Raw genomic sequence first — 26,422 nt, forward strand, 5'->3', positions numbered from 1 at the left:
CGCAAAAGTGGCGGCGACAGTGGAATTAAGCTGGAGCCCCTGCCAGTCGCAAAGATGGCTGCGACAGGGGAACCAGGCTGGAGCTCTGCCAATCACAAAGATGGCGGCGACAGGGGAACCTCTGCCGGTCTCAAAGATAGCGGTGACAGCGAAATCGTTCCGAGGCTCCTGCCAGTCACAAAGATGGCGGCAGCCGTTTGGGGGTGAGGCCGTTGTTATAACGCTGTGGCGTCATCACGGCAGATTGGCGCGGAATTCGAGCGCGCGGGAAAGAAGCGGAGTCCCGAAAACAAACCGGGAGAGTAAGCCAAGTAAATAAAGGTGGGAAAGAGGAATAACAGGATAGAAACTGGGGTAAGTACATCGAGAAACCGGGGGATGGGGAGAAATACAGCCAGAAACAGGGAAATACTGTCAATGGTAAGAATAGAGAATCTCAGGCTGAGGTGAATTGGCCGTTGATCAATTGCCCCACAGTGTTGGGGGTAAATGTGGCGAGTGGGTCAGTGTGGACTTGTTGGGCCGAAAGGCCTGTTTCCACCCTGTTGGGAATCTAATCTAAATGCTGTCAGAAAACTGAGGACAAAAATAAAGAGAAACTGGGAAATGCTGTCAGGAAACAGGGGCAAGAATAGAGAATCCTGAGGTAAATACACCCAGAAACTGAGGGTAGAAATATAAAGAAACTGGGAAATACTGTCAGGAAACAGGGGCAAGAATAGAGAATCCTGAGGTAAATACACCCAGAAACTGAGGGTAGAAATAGAGAGAAACTGGGAGAAATGCAGCCAGAAACTGTAGAGAATCTAATCTAAACTTGGGGTAAAAACACAAATGGAAATACTGTCGGGGTATGAAGAGAGAATCTTGAGGTAAATACAGCCAGAAACAGTTTAAAAATAGAGAAACCGGGGGAAATAGTGAGAATCTGGGGCAAAAATAGAGAACCTGAGGGAAATATAGCCAGAAACCTGCAGTAAAAGTAAGAGAACTGGAAGGAAATACTGAGAGGAACTGGGGCAAACATAGAGAAACGGGCAAAAATGCAGCCAGACAGCTGGGGTAAAAATACGCAAACAGGAAAATACTGTCAGGGATAAGAACAGAGAAACTCAGGTAAATACAGCCAGAAATTGAGGACCAAAATGGAGAGAAACTGGGAAATACTGTCAAAAACACTGGTAAGATTAGAGAATCCTGAGGTAAATACAGCCAGAAACTGGAGTAAAAGTAGAAAAAGAAGTAAATATGAAAATTCAAAGTTTGGGAGAAGATTTGTAGCTCGGGTGCTCGTTGTTGTGGTTCTGTTCGCCGAGCTGGGAGTTTGTGTTGCAAACGTTTCGTCCCCTTTCAAGGTGACATCCTCAGTGGTTGGGAGCCTCCTGTGAAGCGCTTCTGTGATGTTTCCTCCGGCATTTATGGCGGATAAATGTCGGAGGAAACAACACAGAAGTACTTCACAGGAGGCTCCCAACCACTGAGGATGTCACCTTGAAAGGGGACGAAACATTGCAACACAAACTCCCAGCTCGGCGAACAGAACCACAACAAATATGAAAATATATTGTCAGGGTAAAAATAGAGAAACAGAAGCAAGTAGAAAACTATATGGTCAGGGCAAAAATAGATATTCTGAGAGAAATACTGCCAGAAACTGGGGGTAAAAATAGAGAAACAGAGCTATGTCCAACTATGAACTGGGGTAAAAATAGAGATTCTGAGAGAAATACTGCCAGAAACTGGGGTAAAAAGAGAAACTGTGGGAAATACTGTCAGGACATAGGGGTAAGACTAGAGACACTCAGCTGAATATAGCTTGAAACTGAGGACAACAATAGAGAAACAGGTTAACATACAGCTAGAAACAGAGGTAAAAGTAGAGAATCTGCGACAAATACATCCAGAAACTGGGGTTAAAAATAGAAAAACAGGGAAATACTGTAAGGAAACAGGGGTAAGAGGAGAGAAACTGTGGTAAATATAGCCAGAAACTGAGGACACAGATAGAAAAGCTAGGGTAAACAGTGAGAAACTGGGGCAAAAATAGAGAACCTGAGAGAAATACAGCCAGAAACTAAGGGTAAAAGTAAGAGAACTTGGGGGAAATACTGAGAGAAACTGGGGTCAAAATAGAAAACTGAGTGAAATACAGCAGAAGTATGAATGGAAGAGGACCTTGAAGGAAGTAGGGGGTGTGAATGGAGAGACAGAGAGGATGTGACAGATGGAGTGGCCCTGACCTTGTTTCACTCTGTCTGTGAGTGGGATTACTTTTTGTGTTTCAGCTTTTCGCAGCGATGCCGGTGTTGAGATCGAGGAAAGCCAGCCCTGGCTCTGAGAAAGGGGTATGCATGTCTCCGGTGAGCGTTGCTGGGAGTGTCGAATCACGGTTTTCCAGCCCAACCTATTTCCGCAGGGAGGAGGTGGCGGAGCTATTGATTGGAGATAACCTGGACTCCGAGTAAGTGGCTGTCACCCTGGGGAGGCGGTGGAAGGTTTGTCTGTGATATACCTGTACCATCCTGCTGCAGTGTCTCGTTTTCACATGGTGAATTCCCAACCTCTGAATGCCGTGCTCCTGACCAGCCTCGTTACGTTCCTTGGCAGTTCTGCACTGTGGTTGATAAACTGAGGTGCTATCCGTCTGCTCAGGTGAATGGCACTGTTTGAAGGAGCAGATGGGCTGGACATAACTAACCAAAGCAGGCATTGGATTTAACTGGGATACAAGTCACTGTCATCAGGTCCATTCACTTCTGATTCCATTCCTGTTCCTCACTCTAGTCCAAGATAACATTGCAGCCTTGGTGTTGCATTTGATCCCAAGGTGAGCTTCCCACCTCATTAACCTATTTTGACCTCTGTAACATCACCCGCTTTCACCCCTGTCTCCACTCATTTGTTGAAGCTGTCATCTATGCCTTCACTATCTTTGAACACAAATATTCCAACGCATTCCTGACTGGTCTACCCTCTGTAAACCTAAGTACATTCAAATCTCAGCTGCCCACGTCTTGACCAAAGGCTGAGCCAGTAGTCAGTCAGTTGTCCCAAGGGATATCAGTGCTTTTGTTTGAGTCCCCGAATGTTGGGAACTCTATACAAAAGGAGTTCTGCACAGGGGCTCTGAAAGCTGTGTGATCTGCTACAGCGGCATGTGGGATCAGTCCCACATCTTGTCCTTTCCTGCTGTGACTGGTCCTTTATCTGGATCTGTAGCATTGAGAACCGTCTCCGTTCACCAATTCCTTGAGCTCTGACACTTTTCCCATTCTCTCCTAGCAACGTAACGAGTGAATCGGAGTCTGACACTGACAGCGATTTCGAGGACACTTTGAACAAAGGAAGGAAACAGGTGGCCTCTCGTCCTTCCAGGGCCCCAGTAAGTGATTGTGCCCAGTGCAAACCTGGGGTGGGGGGGGGGCGGGAGTGAACTTTCAGCTCTGTGTTGGTATCGTTTGGTAATAAACTTCTCTGACCCTACAGGCTTAAGAGTTGTAGAGTCATACAGCTGTACAGCATGGAAACAGACCCTTCGATCCAACTTGTCCATGCCGATCAGATAGCCTAACCTAATCTAGTCCCATTTACCAGCACTTGGCCCATATCCCTCCAAACCCTTCCTATTCATATACCCATCCAGATGCCTTTTAAATGTTGGAATTGTGCCAGCCTCCACCACTTCCTCTGGCAGCTCATTCCTTACACACACCACCCTCTGTGTGAAAAAGTTGTCCCTTAGGTCCCTTTTAAATCTTTCCCCTCTCACCTTAAACCTATGTCCTCTAGTTCTGGACATGCCCACCTCAGGGAAAAGACTTTGTCTGTTTACCTTATCCATGCCCCTCATGATTTTATAAACCTCTAGAAGGTCACCCCTCAGCCTCTGACACGCCAAGGTAAACAGCTCCAGCCTATTTAGCGTCTCTCTTTAGCTCAAACCTTCCAACCCTGGCAACATTCTTGTAAATCTTTTCTGAACCCTTTCAAGTTTCACAACTTGGAGATGCTGGTGTTGGACTGGAGTGCACAAAGTTAAAATTCACTCAACACTAGGTTATAGTCCAACAGGTTTAATTGGAAGCACACTAGCTTTCAGAGTGTTGTTCTTTCATCAGGCGATAGTGGATGGTGAATTCATGTAAAACTCTGAGCTCAAAAGCTGCATGAATTCATGTAAAACTCCGTTATCTCAATTTTAAGATTAGAATCAATCTAAACATCATGGCATGAACAGAGAACACAGGGGCCTAACACCTTCAACATATTGTCTAGTTATCACCCATTGTTAACAGCTAACCTGAGAATGCAACTTTTTAAAAAAAGTTTTGTGATTTACACATGAAAGAAGTGAAACTATCATGGTATTCAAACAGATGAAAGACTCAACAGACAATCAATTTTTCAATGTATATTTTCAGTTACATCACACTGTAAATTTTTGCTATAAAAATTCTGTTAGGATTGAGCCCTCCACTATCGCCTGATGAACGAGGGACGCTCCGAAAGCTAGTGCTTCCATTAAACCTGTTGGACTAGAGCCTGGTGTTGTGATTTTTAAGTTTCACATTGTTCTGATAGGAAGGAGACCAGAATTGCATGCAATATTCCATAAGTGGCTTAACCAACATCCTGTACAGCTCAATATGACCTCCCAACTCCTACACACTATTTTCTGACCAATAAAGGAAAGCACGTCAGACACTTTCTTCAATATCGTGTCTACCTATGACTTTATTTTCAAGGAGCTATGAACCCGCACTCCAAGGTATAAGTCCTGTTAAGATTTGCTTTTGCAAAATGCAGCACCTCACATTTATCTAAATTAAACTCCATCTGCCACTCCTCAGTCCATTGACTCATTTGATCAGGTGGGACAGACCGCGAGGATGGCGCTGAGCTGGAAGTTTAGAACTGGGTAAGTTGGGAGGAGGGGATATGAGGAAACTGGTGAAGTCCACATTGATGCCATGAGATTGAAGGGTTCCGAGGCAGAAGATAGGCGTTCTTCCTCCAGGCGTCGGATGGTAAAGGAGTGGCGATGGAGCAGGCCCAGGACCTGCATGTCCTCGGTAGAGTGGAAGGGGGAGTTGACATGTTTGGGGCAGTTGACATGTTTGGGGCAGTGGGTTTGATTGGTGCGGGTGTTCCGGCAATGTCCTCTGAAGCGCTCCAGTCTTCCCAATGTAGAGGAGACCGCTTTGGAGGCAATGGATACAGTAAATGACGTGTGGAAGTGCAGGTGAAACTTTGATTGATGTGGAAAGCTTCTTTGGGGCCTTGGACGGAGGTGAGGGGGGAGGTGTGGGCGCAAGTTTTGTAATTTCTGCGGTGGTAGGGGACGTTGCTGGGAGGGGAGGGTGGGCTTTTAGGGGATGTGGACCTGACCAGGTAGTCGTGGTGGGAACAGTCTTTACGGAAAGCGGATAGGGATGGGGAGGGAAATATATCTCTGGTGGTGGGGTCTGGTTGTAGGCGGTGGAAATGTCGGCGGATGATGCAATGTATATGAAAATTGGTGGGGTGGAAGGGGAGGACCAGGGAAGTTCTGTTCTTGTTGCGGTTGGAGGGGTGGGGTTCGATGGTGAAGGTACAGGGCGTGGATGAGATGCGTTGGAGGGCATTTTCAACCACGTGGGAGAGGAATTTGCAGTCTTTAAAGAAGGAGGCCATCTTGTGTGTTCACTAATGGAACTGGTCCTCCTGGGAGCAGATGTGGCGGAGGAATTGGGAATGGGGATAGCATTTTTGCAGGAGGCAGGGTAGGAGAAGGTGTGATCCAGGTTGCTGTGGGAGTCGGTGGTTTGTAGAAAATGTCAGGCCAGTGGGTGTGTAGAAAATGAAAGTATGTTCAGCCCACACAGTCAGGCAATGATACAGAGAAATATATGGAGTTGCACAGAGCTTGTCCCCATCTGGACAGAACAGGAAGATACTGTTTATGGCAAAGAAAGTAAGGCTGGCCTCAGGCAAACAAAATAGGAAATATCAACATAAACTCAACTTTTTGAAACTAATCCCCTTAAAACCTGACATGTACAAGCAGACAGATACAGACAAGCTGGGGAAACACAATTTAGTATTTTGGTACAGAAAACAAACTTCTCTTTAAAAAAATGTTGTCCTTACATCTTTGACTCTCGCTCTATCTCTTCCTCTTTAACTTTTTTTTCTTTCTCTCTCGTTCACCCGCTCTTGCAGAATTTTGGAGGTGCAAAGGAGTCTAGGAGTTCTGGTGCATGAGGCATAAAAGTTAGTGTGTAGGCACAGCAAGTAACTCAGAACGATAGTGGAATGCAACCATAGCGTCATAGAAATGTACATCACGGAAACAGACTCTTTGGTACAACTCGTCCATGCTGGCCAGATATCCTAAATTAATCAAGTCCCATTTGCCAACACTTAGCCCGTATCCCTCTAAACCCTTCCTATTCATATACCCACCCAGATGCCTTTTAAATGTTGGAATTGTACTAGCCTCCACCACTTCCTCTGGCAGCTCATTCCATATGTGCACCACCCTCTACGTGAAAAAGTTGTCCCTCAGGTCTCTTTTAAATCTTTACCCTCTCACTCTAAACCTATGCCATCTAATTCTGGACCTCCCCCAATCTAGGGAAAAGATCCTATCTATGCCTCTCATAATTTTATAAACCCGTACAAATTCATCCCTCAGTTTCTGAGGTTCCAGGGAAAATAGCCCCAGCCTATTCACCGTCTCCCTATAGCTCAACCCTCCAGCCCTGCCAACATCTTTGTAGATCTTTCCTGAAACTTTTCAAGGTTCACAACATTCTTTAAATAGGAGGGAGACCAGAATTGCATACAATCCTTTAGTCCCAGATGAATTCAACATATGAGTATATTGTTGTGCTTAGGTTTTATAGGACGTTGGAGAGAACATGTCTCAAATGTTGTTTGTGGTTTTGATCTCCTTATTTAAGAGGTGAGATACAGAGTGAAGCTACCTGTAACTTTTTAAACTGAAAGTAATGCCTCCTCCATACTGTCTCTATCAAACACTCCCAGTGCAGGTACATCATGGGGATAGATGCAAAGCTCCCCCTACTTTTACAACTGAAAATAATGATGCTGCCACACTGTCCCTATCAAATACTCCCAGAACAGGCATCTCTTCAATCAAAGTAATGCCCTCACTATTATTTAAAGCTGAGGGTAAAGCTACCTCTACACTGTCCACATCAAACACTTCTAGAGCAGACACGACATGGGGTGAGGTACTGAGGAAAGTTTCTTTTTAAATCCTCAGCAAACCTGGATAGATGCTGTCCTTGTTCTGCCTGATACCTGCTATGATCTTTGCTCAGCATGTGCAGGGCTGGTAGATGAGTGGGATGTAGTTCAAGTTTGGATGCAGACAGCAGGACTTTTGATGAGCTGAACTTTTGAGGTAGCAGCTGGGATGCCAGTCAGGAGGGCGTTGGGGTAGGTATGGAATTAACCGCAACACAGATGGGACCCTTGCTTGTCAATGAGCTGTGTCTGGCACTGCAGTTGAGGCATTCTGGTGTTAACATTCTATTTTATGTCCTGGTGTACTCTCAGCCCGCCAAGAGGCCAAAGCATACACCAGTGGAGAAGAAAGTGGCTCCGCAGAAGAGGAACCCTGGTAAACAGCAAAAGCCTAGCCCTGTACAGCAATCAGTGAGCCTGGCAAAGGATGCCCCACAGGTGGGTGTTAGTGATAGCAGGCCTCAGCACTCACTCTTTGACAGGAGACCGATACTCCTTTGGCGCTGACCCTTTGATTGGAGGGTGCTCCATCAGCACCAACCTTTTTACAAGATGGTACCTTCTAGCACTAACCCTCTGGTGGGACACTGCTCCCTTGGCATGACCCTCCATTAGTTCACTCTGCCCTGCATACCGTACTGATTGTTCCAACCTGGTTTATTGGCTGGAACGTGTGTGTTGGCAGGAATGTGTGTCAGAGATGACATTCCTCCTCTCCTTGCCACGGTGCACCTTGCTCATCTCTATTACAGATGCTGCTTTCTAACCCGATTTCTGTATTCTTTATCTCTCAGCAGTTGTCAATAATCCTGGACCCTTAGTGTTTAATTCCTCGTTTTTTCCGTCCCATTCCGTCCGTCGATGGTTTGGTCTGTAATAGTGATTCTAGTTCATGATGGGCAAGTTAAAGGGTGTCTGAGCCAAATCTAATTCTGCACATATATCGCATCCTTTTTTTATGGATGTGCTTTCAGCATTCAGTGCTATATTCACATCTTTTTAATCTGTCAACAGTCCTCCAGGAGATCAAGACAAGTGTTGGCAGACAGCAACCAGAAAGGGGTTAAAGACGCTGGTACAGCATGGTTGGACAGTGATCAGGAGGCCAGTAACCTGTCTGTCAGCACCATTCGGTCTCAAAGTGCACAGCAGGTGAGTGTCAGGGACAGGAAGTGGGTATTAGAGTTTGATCTCCTTCGACAGATTCATGTTAGCACTGAGGGAGGCAGTTCAGCCTGTCGCATACATGCCAGCTCTCTACCGCAGTCCAACTGGTTCCATTTCCCTGCTCTATACCTGCATGTCTATTGCCCTCAAGGCCTGCTGTAGCAACCCCTGAAACTTGAAATTATCGAGGACAAAGCAGCCTCTTGATTCATACACATGCACAAACATTCACTCTTCCAACACCAACACTTAGCAACAGTGTAGAAGCTACAAGATGCTCTGCAGAAGTGCACCGTCTCATTAGGCAGCAACCTCCAAACACATGGCACTGCCATCAAGAAGGGTGAGGGCAGCAAATCCGTGGAAACATCACCATCTGCAATTTCTCCTCCAAGCCACTCGCTATCCTGATTTGGAAACATTATCACCACTCCATCTCAGGTTCAATCTCTTTCGCAGCAGCATTAGGTATATCTAGACCAAACGGACTGCAGCAGCTGAAAAAGGTAGCTGACTGCCACCTTCTGAAGGGCACAAAGGATGGTGAGTTGTCTTAAGGAATCTTAGAGCTATCTGAGGATGAATGGCCTCCTTCTCCTGAGCTTGCAAACATTCGACATTTCTGAGAAAGCAATGGGATTCATTTCTAGAGGGATAGAATTAAAAAGTGGAGTGGTTATGTGCAATTCATTGCCACGGAGTGCAGTGGAGGCTGGGGCGTTAAATGTCTTCAAGGCAGAGATTGATAAATTGATAAATGCAAGGAATTCAGGGATGCTGCGAGAGAGCAGGTAAGTGGCATTGAAATGCCAATCAGCCATGATTGAATGGCAGAGTGGACTCGATGGGCTGAATGGCCTTACTTCCACTCCTATGTCTTATGGTCTTTTGTCAATTTTTATCATGTTTTTGTGAGGCTGTATAATACAGTGGGAACACTGGACTGTTTAAAAAAACATTTTACTCAAATGAAAGCTTCTTCCTATTAGGAAGATTGAACAGACTGGGTCAGGTTTCCTATACTGGATGACCTGCCAAAAATATTTGGTAGGCTGGGACATGAGGAGATTTTTTTTAATTGGTAGTGAGATGTATCTTACTTTCAAGGAATTAGAAGTACTATGATTCCAGTTGATGTTATCACTGGACAAGTGAAATCCCAGTCGGAAACTTGTCTTGATAGATCCCACTTTGTCGTGTTGCAGTTTTAACAAAGTGGTCTTGCTGAAACAGAAACACCCACAATTCTGGAGGTTTTGCTTTATCAATAAAACAAGTTTTTTTTGTATATTAATTCATGGAAAGTGGGCTTTGCTGACTGGCCAGCATTTATTGACCGTCCCTAGTTGCCCTCGAGAAGGTGGTGGTGAGCTGCCTTCTTGAACAGCTGCAGTCCATGTGCTACAGGTTGACCCACAATGCCCTTGGGAGGGAATTTCAAGATTCTGACCCAGTGATGCTGAAGGAACGGCGATATATTTCCTAATCAGGATAGTGAGTGGCTGAGAAGGGAAATCAAAGTTAATGTTTCAGATCTGGTGATCCTTGCTCAGACCCTTCTGATTTCTCTGCCAGACCTGCTGAGATTTTCCAGCAACTTCAGTTTGTGTTACTAGTGGTGTAGCAGCTTTAAAAGGTGATACATCTGCAGGCCTGAATGAGATGTATTCTAGGCTGTTAAGAGGGAGGAGGTATCATTGGCCCTGACAGTAATTTTTGAATCCTCTCTGACCACAGATGAGCTACCAGAAGACTGCTAATGTCCCATTGTTAAAAGTGAGAGGAATTGATAGATCAGGAGTTACAGCCCAATCAGTCTAACCTCGGTGGGAAGTTGTTGAGAATTCTGAGGGGCATAATATATCGTTACTTGGAGAGACACTTCAATTAGGGATTGTCAGCATGAATTTGTTAAGGGACAGTCATGTTTGACAAATTCAGTCATTATTTTATGGAGGTAACCAGGAGAGTTGCTGCGGGTGATGCATTTGATGTACTCCAGCGGACTTCAGCAAAGCTTTTGACACAGCCAATGGGATCCAAGGTAAGATGGCATGTTGGATCCAAATTGGCTGAGAGGTGGGAAGTAGAGTGATGCTAGGGGGGATGTTTCAGAGACTGGAAGTCTGTTTTCATTGGGGTCCTGCAGGGCTCGGTGCTGGGGCATTTGTTGTTTGTGGTCTACATGATGATTTGGGTATAACTGTAAGGACTGTGATCAAGAAGATCATGGATGACATGGATGATGCAGGGTGGCAAGTATTGAGGAGGATAGCTGAAAGCTGCAGGAGGATATAATCAGACAGGCCAGCTGGGCAGAGCAATGGCACAGCCCGGAAAAGTGACATAATGCACTTGGGAAGGGCTAACAAGGCCAACGATTACAAGTGAAATGTCGGACTCTGGAAGGTACTGAAGATCAGAGCGATCCTGGGTTTGCATTTCTGCAAATCCATGAAGGTGGCAAGGTAGTTAAAGAAAGCATGGAATTGATGTGATGGACCAAATGACTGACTTCTGTACTGTAAACATCTGAGTTTAAAAAAAATTTCAGAATTAAGAGTCTAATAGAACATAGAACAATACAGTGCAGAACAGGCCCTTCGACCCTCGATGCTGCGCCGACCTGTGAAATATTCTCCGCTTGTCCCCCTACACTATCCCAAAATCATCCATATGCTTATACAAGGATTGTTTAAATCTCTCTAATGTGGCAGAGTTGACTACATTAGCAGGTAGGGCATTCCACGCCCTTACCAGACTCTGCGTAAAGTACCTCCCTCTGACATCTGTCTTAAATCTATCACCCTCAATTTGTAGTTATGCCCCTTCGTACAAGCTGACGTCACCATCCTAGGAAAAAGGCTTTCACCGTCTACCCTATCTAATCCTCTGATCATCTTGTATGAATGTCTCTATCAAATCCCTCTTTGCCTTCTTCTTGCCAATGAGAACAGGTTCAAGTCTCTCAGCCTTTCCTCATAATTCCCTCCCTCCAGACCAGGCAACATCCTGGTAAATCTCCTCTGCACCTTTTCCAATGCTTCCACTTCCTTCCCGAAATATGGGGATCAGAACTGTACACAATATTCCAAGTGAGGCCGCACCAGGGTTTTGTATAGTAAATGATGGCTATGCATCTATTGTCAATGGTTGGAAAAAACACATCCAGTTACTAATGTCCTTTAGGGAAGGAAAATGTCATCCTTACCTGGTCTGGCCTTCACATCCACAGCAATGCAGTTGACTCTTAACTGCCCTCCTGGCAATTAGGGCTGGGTAGTAAATGCTGACCGAGCCAGTGACACCCTCATTCTGTGAATCAATATGTTGAATAGGTGTGAAGTCTTCATCCTGAGCAGCGTTGTGGGGTACCTATGGCAAATGGACTGCTTTAGTTCAAGAAGGCAGCTCACCACTGTTTTCTCCAGAGCATCTAGGGTTGGCCATCAGACCCAGCGACATTTGTAACCCATGAAATAATTGTTTAAAAATCAGCACGGGTCAAAAGGCCTCTTTGTTTGCATGAAGAATGTAATTCTTTTGCGCGTGTTTCAGTCTGCCATGTATACTCTCATTCATTCCGGTGTGCTCTCAAGCTCTCAAGATCAAGGCGGGTGCCGGCAAAGAGTAACCCCCAGACAGCGGGGAAAGAAAATGTCTCGATGCACCCGAGCAGTGATCAGGAAACAAGTAATCTATCGGTGAGCGTCAGGCAGCTGAAAAGTATGGCTCAGGTGAGTATCTGAGGTGGAGAAGGCTGATGTTTTCATTACTTCAGTAAATATTGGGCATTCCATGTTTAGAGTTGAATTAGTGGGAGTTTTGTCAGTGGCAACTCGGAGAATGCTAACTGTTCCTCCCTCACAACGTATAGCTGTTAATGGCATCACATGCAACCCTTTCCCATCTGCCTTCCTTTTCTCAACTTTGTAGTTCAGCCACAAACGCACCCCACCTTGTTTGCAATCCTTCTCATAGAATCGTACCTTTCAGTCCAGGCAGCGTCCTAGTAAATCTTTTTTGCACTTTATCTGGTTTAATAATACTTTCTATAGTAGGGCAACCAGAACTACACGCAGAACTCCAAATGTGGCCTCACCAAGTTGATGTTCAGCTGTAATAAAACGTCCCAATCCTACACTCTGACTGATGAGAACTAGCATTCCAAAAGCTGCCTTCACAGCCCTGTCCACTTGTGACTCCACTTTCAGGGAGCTATGAGCCTGTATCCCGAGATCTCTTTGTTCTGTAACACTCCCCAGGACCCTACCATTAACTGTAAGTCCTGTTCTTATCTAAGTACCTCCATCTGTCATTGCTCAGCCCATTAGCCCAGTTAATCAATATCTCTCTACATTTCCAGATAACCTTCACTGTCCACTACCTCACCGATCTTGGCAAACTCACTCCCTAAATTCTAAATCTTTTATATAAATGATGAATAACCGTGGACCCCGCACCAATTCCTATGGTACACCGCTGGCCGAAAGCCTCCAGTCTGAAAAAAACAACCATTTACCACACTTTGCCTTCGACCTTAAAGCCAATTTTGTATCCAATTGGCTTGCTTTCCCTGAGATTTAACCTTAACAACTTACCATGTGGTACCTTGTCAAAGGTCTCACTAAAGTCCATGTTGACAATGTCATCTAGTTTCTTGGTCACTCCTTAAGAAAACTTGAATCAAATTCATGAGACACGATTTCCTATGCTCAAAGCCATGCTGACTGTCCCAAATGAGTCCTTGCTTCTCCAAATGCCTGTAGATCCTGTCTCTCAGAATCCCCTCTGACAACTTACCCACCGTGGTTGTTAAGCTCACCAGTCTGTAGTTCGCAGGCATTTCTGTGCAGTCTTTCTTAAATAATGGAATAACATTAGCTACCCTCTAGTCTTCAGGCACTTCACCTTTGTCTATCAACGATACAAATACCTCTGCTGCAATTTCCTCCCTAGCCTCCACAAAGTCCTGGGATACACTTCAGGTCTCGGCACTTTATCTACCTTAATGCATTTTAAGACATCCAGCACCTTCCCTTCTGTAATGTCAACACTCTCTTTAAGGTATCGCTATTTCTTTATCAAAGTTCCCTAACATCCATACCGTTCTAAACGGTAAATATTGACAAATATTCATTTAGGATTTCACCCTTCCCTTGTGGCTCTGCACACAGGTGACCTTGTTGATCTTAAAGAGGCCCTATTCTCTCCCGTGTTACTCTTTGGCCCTTCATGTGCTTCTGGAATCTCTTTGGATTCTCCTTTATCTTACCTGCCAAAGCCATCTCATGTCCCCTTTTAGCCCTCTTGATTTCTCTCTTAAACGTACTCCAGCAGCCTCTGTACTCCAACAGGAATTCGTTTGATTCCAGCTGCCTATACATATCATATGCCTCCTTTTTTAAGACCAGAGCCTCCAATAACTCTAGTCATCCAGGGTACCCTACTCTTGCCAGCCTTGCCCTTCACTCTAACAGGAGTTTGCTGGCCCTGAACCCTCAGTAACTTACTTTTGAAAGCCTCCCGCTTGCCAGATGTACCTCTGCCTGCAAACAGCCTCCCTCGTCAACCTTTGAAAGTTTCTGTTTTAAGACCATCAGAATTGGCCTTGCTCCAGTTTAGAACTTCAACTTGTGAACCAGACACGTCCTTTCCCATAGCTATTGTTAAACACGCTGAATTATGATCACTGGTCCCAAAGTACTCCCCTATTAACACATTCGTCACAAACTCTGCATTGTTTCCCAACAAGAGGTCAAGTTTTGCCCCTTTTCTAGTAGGCCTATCTACATACTGCATGAGAAATTCTTCCTGAACACACAGACTCATAGAGATGGACAGCACGGAAACAGATCCTTCAGTCCAATTCGTCCATGCTGACGAGATATTCTAACCTAATCTAGTCCCATTTACCAGCATTTGGCCGGTATCCCTCTCAGCCCTTCCTATTCATATATCCATCCAGATGCCTTTTAAATGTTGTAATTGTATGAGTGTCCACCACTTCCTCTGGCAGCTCATTCCAAACATGCACCGCCCTCTGCATGAAAAAGTTGCCCCTTAGATCCCTTTTATATCTTTCCTCCCTCCCCTTAAACTTATGGCCTCTAATTTTGGACAACTCCACCCCGGAGAAAATACCTTGTCTATTTATCCTGTCCATGCCCCTCGTGACCTTATAAATCTCGATAAGGTCACCCCTCAGACCCCACTCCAGGGAAAATAGCCCCAGCCTATTCAGCCTCTCCCTACAGCTCAAATCCTCCTGGCAACACCCTTGTAAATCTTTTCTGCACCTTTTCAAATTTCACAATATTCTTCCTATAACAGGAAACCAAAATTGACCGCAGTATCCCAAAAGTGCCTTAACCAATATCCTGTACAGCCGCAACATGACCTCCCAACTCCTGTACTCAATGCACTGACCAATAAAGGCGTGCATGCCAAATGCTGCCTTCACTATCTTGTCTACTTGCGACTCCACTTTCAAGGAGCTATGAACCTGCACTCCAAGGACTCTTTGTTCAGCAACACACCTCAGGACCTTACCATTAAGTGTATAAGTCGTCCCCTCATTTGCCTTTCCAAAACGCACACCTCACATCTATCTAAATTAAACTCCGTCTGCTACTTCTCAGCCCTTTGGTCCATCTGATCAAGATCCTGTTGTTCTCTGAGGTAGCCTTCTTTGAGAGAAAGTGAGGACTACAAACGCTGGAGAGTTAGCGTCAACGTCTGGTGCTAGAAAGCACAGCAGGTCACGCGGTTTCAGAGGAGCAGGAGGGTCGACGTTTCAGGTGTAAGCCCTTCAGCAATGTTGGGGTGGGGGAAGGGAGCTGAGAGATAAGTAGGAGGATGATGGGTGCGGCTGAGGGGAGGGTACCTGGAAAGTGTGGATGCAAGTGGGGGGGGTGATTTGACAGGTCAGTGGGGAGGGGGGGATGGGGTGGATGGAAGGTGGACAGGTGAGACAGGTCAAGAGAGCAGTGCTGGGTTGAAGGAGTGGATCTGGGATGAGGTGGGAGGAGAGAAGATTTGGAAACTAGCAAATTTGACGTTGATGCCCTGTTGTTGAAGGGTCTGAAGGCAGACGAGAGGCTTTCTTCCTCCGGATCTGGGGTGACTTGGATTGGTGGTAGAGGAGGCCCAGGACCTGCATGTCCTTGGTGGAGGGAGAGTTGAAGTGACCTACCTGTCCAATTTCCTTCCCCCATCTCTGCTCCACCCTCTCCACAAATCTATCACAATCACCCCCCACCTATCACCTTCCTAGCTAGCCCCAGCTCTCAACCCCCCTTTCCTTCCCACCACATTCCTGATGAAAGGTGTATGGCCGAAATATCGAATCTTGCACTCAGGTGCTGCCTGACTGGCTGTGCTTTTCCAGTGTCACACTTTCCGACTCTCACCTCCTTCTCTGTCCTCCGCACCTCCAATTTTGGCGTCACCTGCAAATCTACTAACCATATCTAAATCATTTTAAAAAATGATGAAAAGTCATGGGCCCAGCACCGATCCCTGTGGCACACCGCTGGTCACAGGCCTCCAGTCTGAAAAGCAACCCTCCACCACCCTCTGCAATAAATTCACTCAGTGCGTGAGACACTGCTGGAGCTGTTTGATAGTTGACTGTCTGAACTCTGTTTCTCTAGTCCTCCAGGAAAGCGGGACAGGTGTCGGTTGCGAAAGCCGGACAGAAGTCGGGTGTGAAAACAGTCGCTCCGGGACAACAGAAAGAAGCCAGCAACCTGTTCGAGGCGGTGAAGCTTGCAAAAAGCGCCATGCAGGTCAAGACTTGATGCCGCCCGGTTGTGGGTGGGGTGGGCACCCCGTCGGCGTTTCGGTTCTCGCTATAACGGAAATGTTCATGTGAGATTTGATAATGCGTCACTCTCCGGGAGGACGTACCACCTGCACTGGCACTGATGTGGGTATGACTGACTGTGTGGAGCGACACCACTATTGAATGTAATTGACTGTGTGCTCCTCCTGCAGACCCTGGTTGATGAATGGCTGGAGGTTTACAAGCTGGACAGAGAGACTGGTCTGCTGGAACTCCTGAACTTCTTCATCCACAGCTGTGGGTGTAAAGGTGAGAGGTGTTGAGGCCATGCTTTGCGTTTACAAGCAGGACTGATGCTCGGTGCTGTTTGATAAGATCGTGGCTGATCTGATTTTGGCCGTAACTCTATATTCTCGCCTGGTCCTCATAACCCTCTACTCACTTGGTGGATGAAAAATCTGTCCAGCTTGAATATATTCACGAATGCAGCCTCTCTTGCGTTGCTGGGGGGAAGAGCTTTCCCAGGACTAGTGTCCCTCTGAGAGAAGAATCTGTCCTTCATCGCCATCTTTTAAAAAATCTTTTGGTTCACTAGATTCCTCTCCTTCTCATAGAATCTCTACAGCCTGGAAACAGGCCATTCGGCCCAACAAGTCCATACCGACCCTCTGAACAGTAACCCACCCAGACCCATTCCTCTACCCTATTACTCTAAACAGAGGAACCTTGATTATCTGAAGGACTTGGTCAGAGAGTATTTTGTATGGTTAATTGAACGCTGGATATCATAGTTTAGCCAAGCATCTGGACCTTGCGATCTTACCGGATTATCCGACATTCGGATAATCAAGGCTCCTCTGTATACCTGAATACTATGGGCAATTTAGTATGGCCAATTCATCTAACTTGCAGTATGGGAGGAAGTGAAAGTGAGGACTGCAGATGCCGGAGGACTCCAGAACACCCAGAGGAAACTCACATAGACGTAAGGAGAATGTGCAAACTCCACACAGGCAGTCCCCTGGAGGCGGGTCCCTGGTGCTGTGAGGCAGCCCTTTTTCTGCCCTTTGCCTGGCCATGGCAACTGTTACTCAGCCCATGTTTCTTTAGTCCATTGCTGATCTGAGAGAGATTAGGATACGCATAGGCCACAGTCCCAGTGGCTGTTGCTTGATAACCTTGATAATCTGAGGGCTGTCTTCCTGATGTCGTCTCTGCTGCATGAGTCACTACTACCGGCTCCTCTCGCCATCACCAACAGAGTGACCTGGCTCTGCTGAGCGTGCCACTGAGTCTCCGCCTTGCCCAGGACCCCGGGCTCTGCTCTCGTTCGGTGGACGAGGGGGAGTGTGCGCACCCCTGGCTGGCTGAGCTCTAATCTAACCCCCCCTCCTCCCCACAGGGCAGTACCCCCTCCCTCTGACCCTGGCAGCGTGGATCCTCAAGTAGCTAATTCAGGAGCGGTCACATCCATCAGCTGATAGCAAGAGGGAGAGTTGTAGAAGGATGATTGATAGAATCCCTACAATGCAGGAAGAGGCTATTTGGCCCATCTGGTCTGCACCAACTCTCTGAGGAGCAACCATCCAGTCCTCTCCCGATCCCATAGTCCCACATTTTACCATGGCCAATCCACCTAGCCTACACATATCTAGACACGATGGGACAATTTAGTACGGCCAATCCATAACTGCACATCTTTGGACTGAGTGAAGAAACTGGAGCGTTCAGAGGAAACCTAAGCAGACGTGGGGAGAATGTGCAAACTCCACACAGGCAGTAAGCCAAGGCTGGAATTGAATCCAGGTCCCCGATGTTGAGGCAGCAGCGCTAATCAAAACATCGATTCTCCTTCTCGGATGTGCCTGACCTCCTGTGCTTTTTCAGCACCACACATTTTGATGCAGTTTGAAGGGTTGCATAGGCTTGTTCCATGTAACAATTTGTAGGAATTAATAGCTGCCACCTCTTCTGGTGTGACAGGTGTGAATTGCTGCCTCTGTTCCTGTGGTAATAGGCTCAGAGGGGCCAGAATGGCCTCATCCTGTTCCTGTGTAGCAAGCTAAAGGGACTGAATGATCTCTTCCTCTGTAATATTCTTTGGTTCTGAATGACTGTACTGTTCTTGCTGGATTTAATTTATTATTGTCGCATACATGTACCTAGGCAGAGTGAAAAGTTTTTTGTTTTGTGTGCAGTACAGGCTGGTCATACCACACCAAGAGTGAGGGATACAATGCCCTGACTGCAGAGAAGGTGCACAAAGAGTGAGGTCAACATTAAATTTGAGATTTAAGCAGTTGGTCTTGTGGGGCTGAATGATTGTGCAGAATAGACTCCAGGACTGAGTGGCCTCCTGTTTCTGTCAGGTACAGCAAGTGTCACTGAGGGCCATCATTTAAATCGATCCAGCTCACATTGATATGTTTTTTTCATGTTTGTTCTAGGGATTATTACCTCACAGATGTTCCACAAGCTGCAAAATGCCGAGATCATCCGGAAAATGACTGAGGAATTTGATGAGGTAATTCTGGTCGCTAAACTTACACTCTGAGGATCTGAATGGAATCCTCCAATGGTTTATCATTTCTGTTCATGACTTGGGTAAAAGGGTTGAGATCAATGGTTAGTTTTGCTAGCTGTGAATATGAAGTTCTATGGAGCCGTGGAATTGTGGTAGGATCACCTGTGATCTGGCTGAATTGCGGAAAAGGTTGGAGGGGCTGAATGGCCTCCTCTTGCTCTCATGTTCACTGGAAAAACTGAGTGTCCCATTTGGACTCGGGTGTGGATCTGAGAATGCTCTGTGCTCAATGACTGTGTGGAGCCTCTAACTGGTCCTGTTTGCTGCTTTGGGTGGGTGGGCATAGAGATCTCCTAATGGGGTGACCTTTGGTGCCAAGCAGGGACAGGCCCTTATGACCTGCACGGTTGGGAACCCGATCCCGCCGGTTCTGAGGTTTCAGTGGGGGGTGGGCGTTTGACGAGTTGCAATGCAGCGATTAATTGATTCAGTCAGTTGCCCATTATCTGTGTACAGCCCATATGATCATTTTCTCATAGTTTCTCCAGCAGAGTGGCAGTAAGCTGGGTATAGATAGTGGTGGGAGTGCATGCATGCTCATACGTCTGTGTGTGCCTCAGTGTCTCTCTCTGCTTGAGTGTGTGCACAAGTGCGCCAATTGCTGTGTGCACGCGCTTGTTTATGTTTCCATGTCTTTGTTCCTTGATATGCCATGTCTTTGACTCTCTGCACTCTGTGTGAGTGTGTGTATGTGTATATATATGTATGTACGCTCGGTCTTGCATGTGTGTGTGCACTTGTGTATGGACCTGCAGTGAGCAAGTGCAGCTTTTTGTATCAATGCTGTACACCAGGAAGTATAATGTGATTCCCTCCCTGTCTATTTCAGGACAGTGGTGATTACCCTCTATCGATGGCAGGTCCCATGTGGAAGAAATTCCGCCAGAATTTCTGTGAATTCGTTACCGTGTTGGTGCGTCAGTGTCAGTACAATGTCATCTACGATGAATATATGGTGGACGTACTGATCTCCCTGCTGACAGGACTGTCTGATTCTCAGGTCCGAGCGTTCCGACATACCAGCACATTGGCTGGTGAGAATATAACACTGCAACTGTCTGTCCGTAATCTTAGCTGAGCTGCTGAATCCCATCTTAAGGTTCTGGAGTGGGCTGCAGTGTATGAGGCTCTATGGGAGAGGGGTCTGTTGTGCAGAGTCCCTCTCTGGGAGGGGGAGGCCTATGGCTGTTCAGGGAAGAAGGGGCTAAAGGAGGCGATCTCTGAAGGGGTGGGGGTGCCGTATCTGAGGTGTGGAGGGGGTGGCAGTGTCTGAGTCTCCCTGGGAGAGAGGTCCTGTGTGTCGAGGAGAGCAGTGGGGAGAGGACGGGGGGGACAATGTCTGGGTCTTCTGAGGGAAGGGTCCAGTGTCCGGGTCTTTCTGGTGGAACGTGGGTAGATGTCTATGTCTCCGGGTGGGGGCGAAGGGAGCAGTTTTAGCGCCTGGGTTTCTCTGAGGGAGTGGCCAGTGTCTTGGTGGTCTCTAAGGGGGATGGGTGTCCGACACCTGGGTCTCTCTGAGCAGGATCCTGGTGTAAGAGCAGTCTTTCGGGTTAGGGGTCAGTCATCTGGATTTCTCCATGTGCAGAGTCCTCTGCTCTGTCTCATGTCTGGTTTTTATAACTGCAGCAATGAAGCTAATGACCGCATTAGTGGATGTGGCTTTGAATCTGAATGGCCATCAGGAAAACATCCAGCGTCAGTACGACACTGAGCGGAACAAAGCTGCAGGGAAACGGGCCAATGACCGTCTGGAAATGTTGCTGCAGAAACGCAAGGAGGTGAGGGGGGTGCAAGTAGACATGAAAGTACATGTGTATATTGGACTGGTGTCATGTGCTGTGGGTCACTGTGTCCCCCTCTGGCACTCACGGCAATATTCCCTGGTTGACCAAGTGAGATTGTTTAGCCATCATTGTTAACCAACTGAAGAGCTGGCATGTGGTCTCAGAGTAACGCGGGCTAACCACATGCTTCATGTGCATTAGCTGATGTTCTGCAAAGTGCAACGTTTCACTGTTAACACTTCTGTTCCATTGCAGCTCCAACAGAATCAGGAAGAGATTGAGAACATGATGAATGCAATCTTCAAGGGTGTGTTTGTCCACCGATATCGGTAGGTTGGAACTGCTCTGATGCAGAAATGGACACTTGTGTGATGTCTTGGTGGTCATGCATAGATAGTTGTCCCAAATGTTTCTCTCTCTGTAGGGGTCACTGTCGCCAGTGCGTGCCCCTCTGTCGGGATAATTCGCCAGTGTGTCCCTGAGTTTTAGAGGGCACCAATTGCGTGTGCATATTGCTGTGGTGTTTTATGCAGAGTGTTGTAGTCTGTTGTGGTGAGTCTGATTTTTTTTTGGTTCACTGTGCAGGGATTTGATCGCGGAGATCCGCGCTATCTGTATGGAGGAGATTGGTGTGTGGATGAAGCGTTATAGCGACTCGTTTCTCAATGACAGCTACCTGAAGTATGTTGGCTGGATGTTGCACGACAAGGTACTGACACCATATCGGCATTCACAGGGAGACTGTATGTGGCACAGACTCACTCTTCAGCGGCAGGTTTAAGAGGTCAGAATGATCGTTAATGGGCATTCAGAAAACTTCGGGAAGCATGGGTACATGGGACTCAGGAGGGAAAGTGGGTATAGTTGAACATAAAGGATCCTGAGGAAACTCAACAGGGTGGAGTCCTCTTGTGGGAGTCTCTAGGACTAGGGTATCACTCTTTACAAATAAGGCTATCACCCATTTAAGGCAGAGATAACGAGAAATCCTTCCATCTCTGAAAGGCAGTGGAAGAGGGTTTTGAATCTTTCAAAGTCAGAGCTGAATTGGTTTTGATAAACGAAGGGGTGGACGATTATCAGGATACCAGTATTTGTTGTCCACCCTTAATTGCCCTGGATAAGATGGGGGGTGACCTACTCTTCATCAACTATTGTAGTCTGTGTGCTGTAGGGGGGCATAGTGCTGTTCGGGAGGGAGTTCCTGGATTTTGACCCAGCGACGGAATGGCCGATATATTACTAAATCTGCTTGGTGTATGGCTTGGAGCGGGACTCGCAGGTGCCGGTGCCGCCATGTATCTGCTGCCCTTGTCCTTCTAGAGGGTGGATGACACCAGCAAAATAACTGTTCTAAATTTAGCCAGTGGTTCCCAGGACATGACCGATAGCCTTGAAGGTCAAGTATTTTTTTCTAAAACGTTGCCAGATTCCCCACTTCAGCTGTCCTCCCAGGCAGTGCAGTCCAGATTCCCACCATCCTCTGGGTGGACAAAAAAAATCTTCAAATCTCTGTAGGTCTCCTGCTTTTCACCTTCAAATGATTCCCCTTTATTATTGACTCCTCAACTAAGGGGGAACAGTTGCTTTCTATCCACCCTGTCCATTCATAGAATCCCTACAGTGTGGAAACAGGTCACACCAACCCTCTGAAGAGTATCCCATCCAGACCTATTCCCTTACCCTATAACTCTACATTTACCCCAGACTAGTGCACCTAACATACAAGTCTCTGAAGCTTATAGGCAATTTAGCACAGCCAATTCATCTAACCTGGAATTCTTTGGATTGTGCTAAGAAACCGGAGCACCCCAAGAAAATCCACGCAGACACGGGAGAATGTGCAAATTCCACACAGGCAGTCGCTCTAGGCTGGGATCGATCCTGAGATCCTGGCGCTGTGTGGCAGCAGTGCTAACCATTGAGCCACTGTGTTACCCAAACATAATTTTATATATCTCATTTGCGGCCTGACTCGACATTCACTGTTTTAAAGCATGGCAGAATAGTGAAGGATCGATGTGGAATTAGAGTTAGTGAAGGGATCAGTGCAAGTGATCAGAGGAATATTGAAGGAGACAAGTACAGTGCACTGCACTCCTATAATGATGCTCAAATCATGAAGGTTGAATGTGTGGAGACTAAAGTGTTTTTGCAGACGCAGTGTGAAACTTTGAGTCTATATAGCTAAAAATCACACAACACCAATTTTTAATCCAACAGGTTTACTTGGAAGTCCAAGCTTTGGGAGCACTGCTGCTTCATCAGGTAACTTGTGGGGCAGGATCATAGGGCACAGAATTTATAGACAAAGATCAAAGTATCATACAACCTGATACGATGTATTGAGCAAACCTGGATTGCTGTCAAGTCTTTAATCAGTTAGAATGGGGATGCAGGTTTCAAGTGATTAATATATAAATCCCAAGTTTGTATACAGACCAACTCTAGCCTCATGCCTTTAATGTACTATGTGTTGAGATGTCACTTTTTTTTAATAAATCCTCAAATTATCTCGATAATATGGCTTAAAGAAGTTCCGGGGTTTACATATTCATCAATCGAAACCTGCATCCCCATTCTAAGTGATTAAAGACTTGATAGCAATCAGGTTTGCTCAATACATACCAGTTGTACGACAGTTTGATAATTTACCATAAATTCTGTGCCCTATGATCCTGTCCCACAAGCTACCTGATGAAGGAGCAGCGGTTACAAACCTTGGACTTCAAAATAAACCTGGGGGATTATAACCTGGTGTTGTGATTTTTAACTTTGTCCACCCCAGTCCAACACCAGCACCTCCACACCAGAGCATGTATAGCATTTGGCCATTCAGCTCCTTGAACCTTGAGGATCAGTTACTGTTACTGAATGTTCAGTCATCTGTGATAGTATTTGTAATTCCATTTTGCCAGTACAGGCCAACAATCAATGTGACCGATATATCTTCAAGATCTGTGGCTTGAACGTAAAGGAGGTGGTGACAACCTGTGCTCAGGCTATACTCTGATGAGTGTGATGGGAGGGTGCTATTCACATACTGAGGCAGGATAGAGAAAACATGGGATCAGGCATCTGAGAGATGGGTAACACCAGAGAGGCTTGACTTCCTGGGTTGGGTTGGTAGCAGTTCTCCAGCTCAGGTTCAGGTAAATCACGCACATTTCCCTTTTGTGAAAATTGTTCCTGCTTTTCTGTCTGGAGCCATGCACTTTTCCAGGTGTTTGGGGTGGTGGGGAGGAGGGTGGCATCTGCATGGACTGAGTGAGCTGAAAGATAGAGCTTTCCTGCACTCTTCCCTCCTAATTGGTCATGATTGTTGATGTGTCTTTTTCAGCAACGGGAGGTGAGGCTGAGATGTTTGAAGTCCCTCCAGAATCTGTACGAAAGCAAAGAAATCACTCAGAAACTGGATCTGTTCACCAACCGATTCAAGGTAAATGTCTTCCAATATTGGTTGTGTAAATCAAGAGCTTTGAGCAATGGGCAAAAGCCCTTCGCCAGTGAATAGTGTGGCTGGTACTGGATTGCATTCTGGCTCTGCTTGTACTCTGGCAGGGAGCCCAGCACTGTCCTACTCTCTGACTGTAACAGATGCTGCTCTGTGGTTGTATTGACTCCTTGTACTTCTGATGTCTGTACAGGACAGGATGGTGTCAATGGTCCTGGATGTGGATTATGATGTCGCAGTGGAAGCAGTCAGACTACTGACTCTCATTCTGCAGTAAGTTTTTTTTTAATATATCCACTATTGGTTTGTTGGATGTGGGTGCCCCTGCTCAACCAGCTTTTATCTCCTCTGTTCCCTCTGCTTACCCATGGGTGAAATGGTGAGGATATTTCCATTTTGCAGTTAGGGAGGGAGTTCCAGGACATTGACTCAGTCACAGTGAAGGAACGGTGATGTAGTTCCAAATCAGATTGGCGAGCAGTTTGCGAGGGAACTTGCTGGTGTTTCCGTACACTTGCAGCCTTTCTCCTTCTCGGTGGTAGAGGTCATGGGTTTAGAAGGTGTTGTCGAGGGAGCCTTTACGAATGCATCTGAATTCTCAATCCTTGCAGTGGGCCGTTGTTCTGGGATTTGGTTTCTCACTTGGTCCTCTCAGCTTCCTGATGCTTTGTTCCATCAAGATGTTGCAGGTTCAAGATCCACTCGAGAAACTTGAGCCTGTGACCTTACCCAATGCAGAGTCCAATAGACATCTCCATTCACTTGGGTAAAAAAATTCCACTTTAAGATAGTGGAATCAAGGATTATGGGGATAAGGCAGGAACAGGATACTGATTGTGGATGATCAGCCATGATCATAATGAATGGTGGTACAAGCTCGATGGGCCAAATGGTTACTCCTGCACCTATTGTCTATTACAAAGAAGGGCAGAGTTGCTGTCCCTGGTGTCCTGAACAACATCCACCCCCTTCAGTCAATAGCACTAGTAATGGATCATCTGTCTGTGATCTCATTTCTATGCCTGGAAGTTTGTGACCTTGTAAGTGTGGCTGTCTCAGTTTCTACATTACAGCAGTGATACCGCTTCAGAAAGTATATAATGGGTGGGAAAAGGGTGACTTGGGACGTCCTGTTTCAGATGTTGTTTAAATGCTGCTCATTCTCTCATGTGGCCCCTGTAGGAATACTGAAGATGTGCTGACCAATGAGGAGTGTGAGTGTGTTTACCCACTGGTGTACGCCTCTCACCGACCCACTGCAGCTGCTGCTGGACAATTTGTCCACGTGAAGTAAGTCAGGTTCCGGTTCTTTGTAATCTCGCTGTTTTTAATACTTGAGCACATAGTCGGTGACCTTTTACTCAAGTTTAATATCTGAAATTAGATTTAGAAAAATGAGCGTTAGTCATGCTAAAACACATGGTTCTGAAAGGGGCTGGACAAGGTACATGCTGAGAGAGTATCTCCCCTCGTGGGGGGAGATCTCTAACTCAGGCAGAGTTTCAAGCAAAATGGTTTAAGTCAGATTTTGTTGCTAGTCTTTCATACCCCACCCAAGAGTAATGGGGACTAGGAAGCTAATGTATTCGAGGCCTAGTTATACAGATTTTTGACTTTTGGAATACCGATAGAAATGCAGAGCTCCAGTCATAGTTGGCTCAGCCGTGATCTTACTAAATGGTGGAGCAGGCTCAATGGGTCAAAAGCCCTACTCCTGTTTCTATTTCATATGATCTTATGCAACAGAGGCTTTCACCCCTGAGATTTCTGTCCAGTGATCACATTGTAACCAACAACAGAAATTGTTGGAAAAGCTCAGCAAGTCTGGCAGCATCCATGGATAGACATCAAAGTTAACCTTTTCGGGTCCGGTGACCCTTCCTCAGAGCTATTGTAAATTGTGTATAAAGCTGGTCAGCAGTGTGACCGTGCGGAAAGCACTATCAGGACACCCTCTGCACTGGGAATGGTGAAGGAGAAGTGAGTATTTTTGTGATGTTTGGCACACTCTGTCTCCAGATAATTGCAGACACGCTGCTGGATGCGAGTTGTCTTCAGCTGTGCTCACCCCAGTTGTATGTCTGAGCTGTAATCGGCTGCCGGTCTGTCTTCTTTCAGGCTGCGGAGGCATTATGACGCAGAACGTGAGGAGGCTCTGGCCAAAGACCATGGAAGGCGCAGTGTCAATGGCGAATTTATTAAATTGGTGCTCACCTTTTTCCTGGAGAGTGAGGTACAGTGCAGTATTGCTGATGGGAAGATCTAACACTCGTGGTCACCTTTCTGCTTGCTGACTGGGTAATCCTACCAAGGTGTGGTGATCTGTGAGGGGTACAGCTAACCCAGGATCGGGCTCTTGGAGGCCTGCCTGGTTTTGGGTCAGAGGGTCATGG

At 46.4% G+C, this 26,422-nt stretch overlaps 1 protein-coding gene across 1 annotated transcript in view; it reads left to right on the forward strand.

Moving 5' to 3' along the window:
• Window positions 1-240: 240 nt before the first annotated feature.
• LOC132835173 (cohesin subunit SA-1-like) overlaps window positions 241-26,422 on the forward strand; it is a 52,956-nt gene continuing 26,774 nt past the window's right edge. Inside the window, exons 1-17 of the mRNA XM_060854522.1 lie at window positions 241-354; window positions 2,286-2,461; window positions 3,283-3,382; window positions 7,567-7,692; window positions 8,269-8,406; window positions 12,021-12,158; window positions 16,077-16,211; window positions 16,420-16,516; window positions 18,655-18,731; window positions 19,621-19,825; window positions 20,418-20,569; window positions 20,831-20,904; window positions 21,161-21,284; window positions 23,916-24,014; window positions 24,223-24,302; window positions 25,212-25,319; window positions 26,148-26,262. Of these exons, the coding sequence (XP_060710505.1) occupies window positions 2,298-2,461; window positions 3,283-3,382; window positions 7,567-7,692; window positions 8,269-8,406; window positions 12,021-12,158; window positions 16,077-16,211; window positions 16,420-16,516; window positions 18,655-18,731; window positions 19,621-19,825; window positions 20,418-20,569; window positions 20,831-20,904; window positions 21,161-21,284; window positions 23,916-24,014; window positions 24,223-24,302; window positions 25,212-25,319; window positions 26,148-26,262 (1,932 nt within the window). The 5' untranslated portion in view covers window positions 241-354; window positions 2,286-2,297. The remainder of the gene's footprint in view (window positions 355-2,285; window positions 2,462-3,282; window positions 3,383-7,566; window positions 7,693-8,268; window positions 8,407-12,020; window positions 12,159-16,076; window positions 16,212-16,419; window positions 16,517-18,654; window positions 18,732-19,620; window positions 19,826-20,417; window positions 20,570-20,830; window positions 20,905-21,160; window positions 21,285-23,915; window positions 24,015-24,222; window positions 24,303-25,211; window positions 25,320-26,147; window positions 26,263-26,422) is intronic.

The sequence above is a fragment of the Hemiscyllium ocellatum genome, chromosome 44 (genome assembly GCF_020745735.1).
Source record: "Hemiscyllium ocellatum isolate sHemOce1 chromosome 44, sHemOce1.pat.X.cur, whole genome shotgun sequence".
NCBI lineage: Eukaryota > Metazoa > Chordata > Chondrichthyes > Orectolobiformes > Hemiscylliidae > Hemiscyllium > Hemiscyllium ocellatum.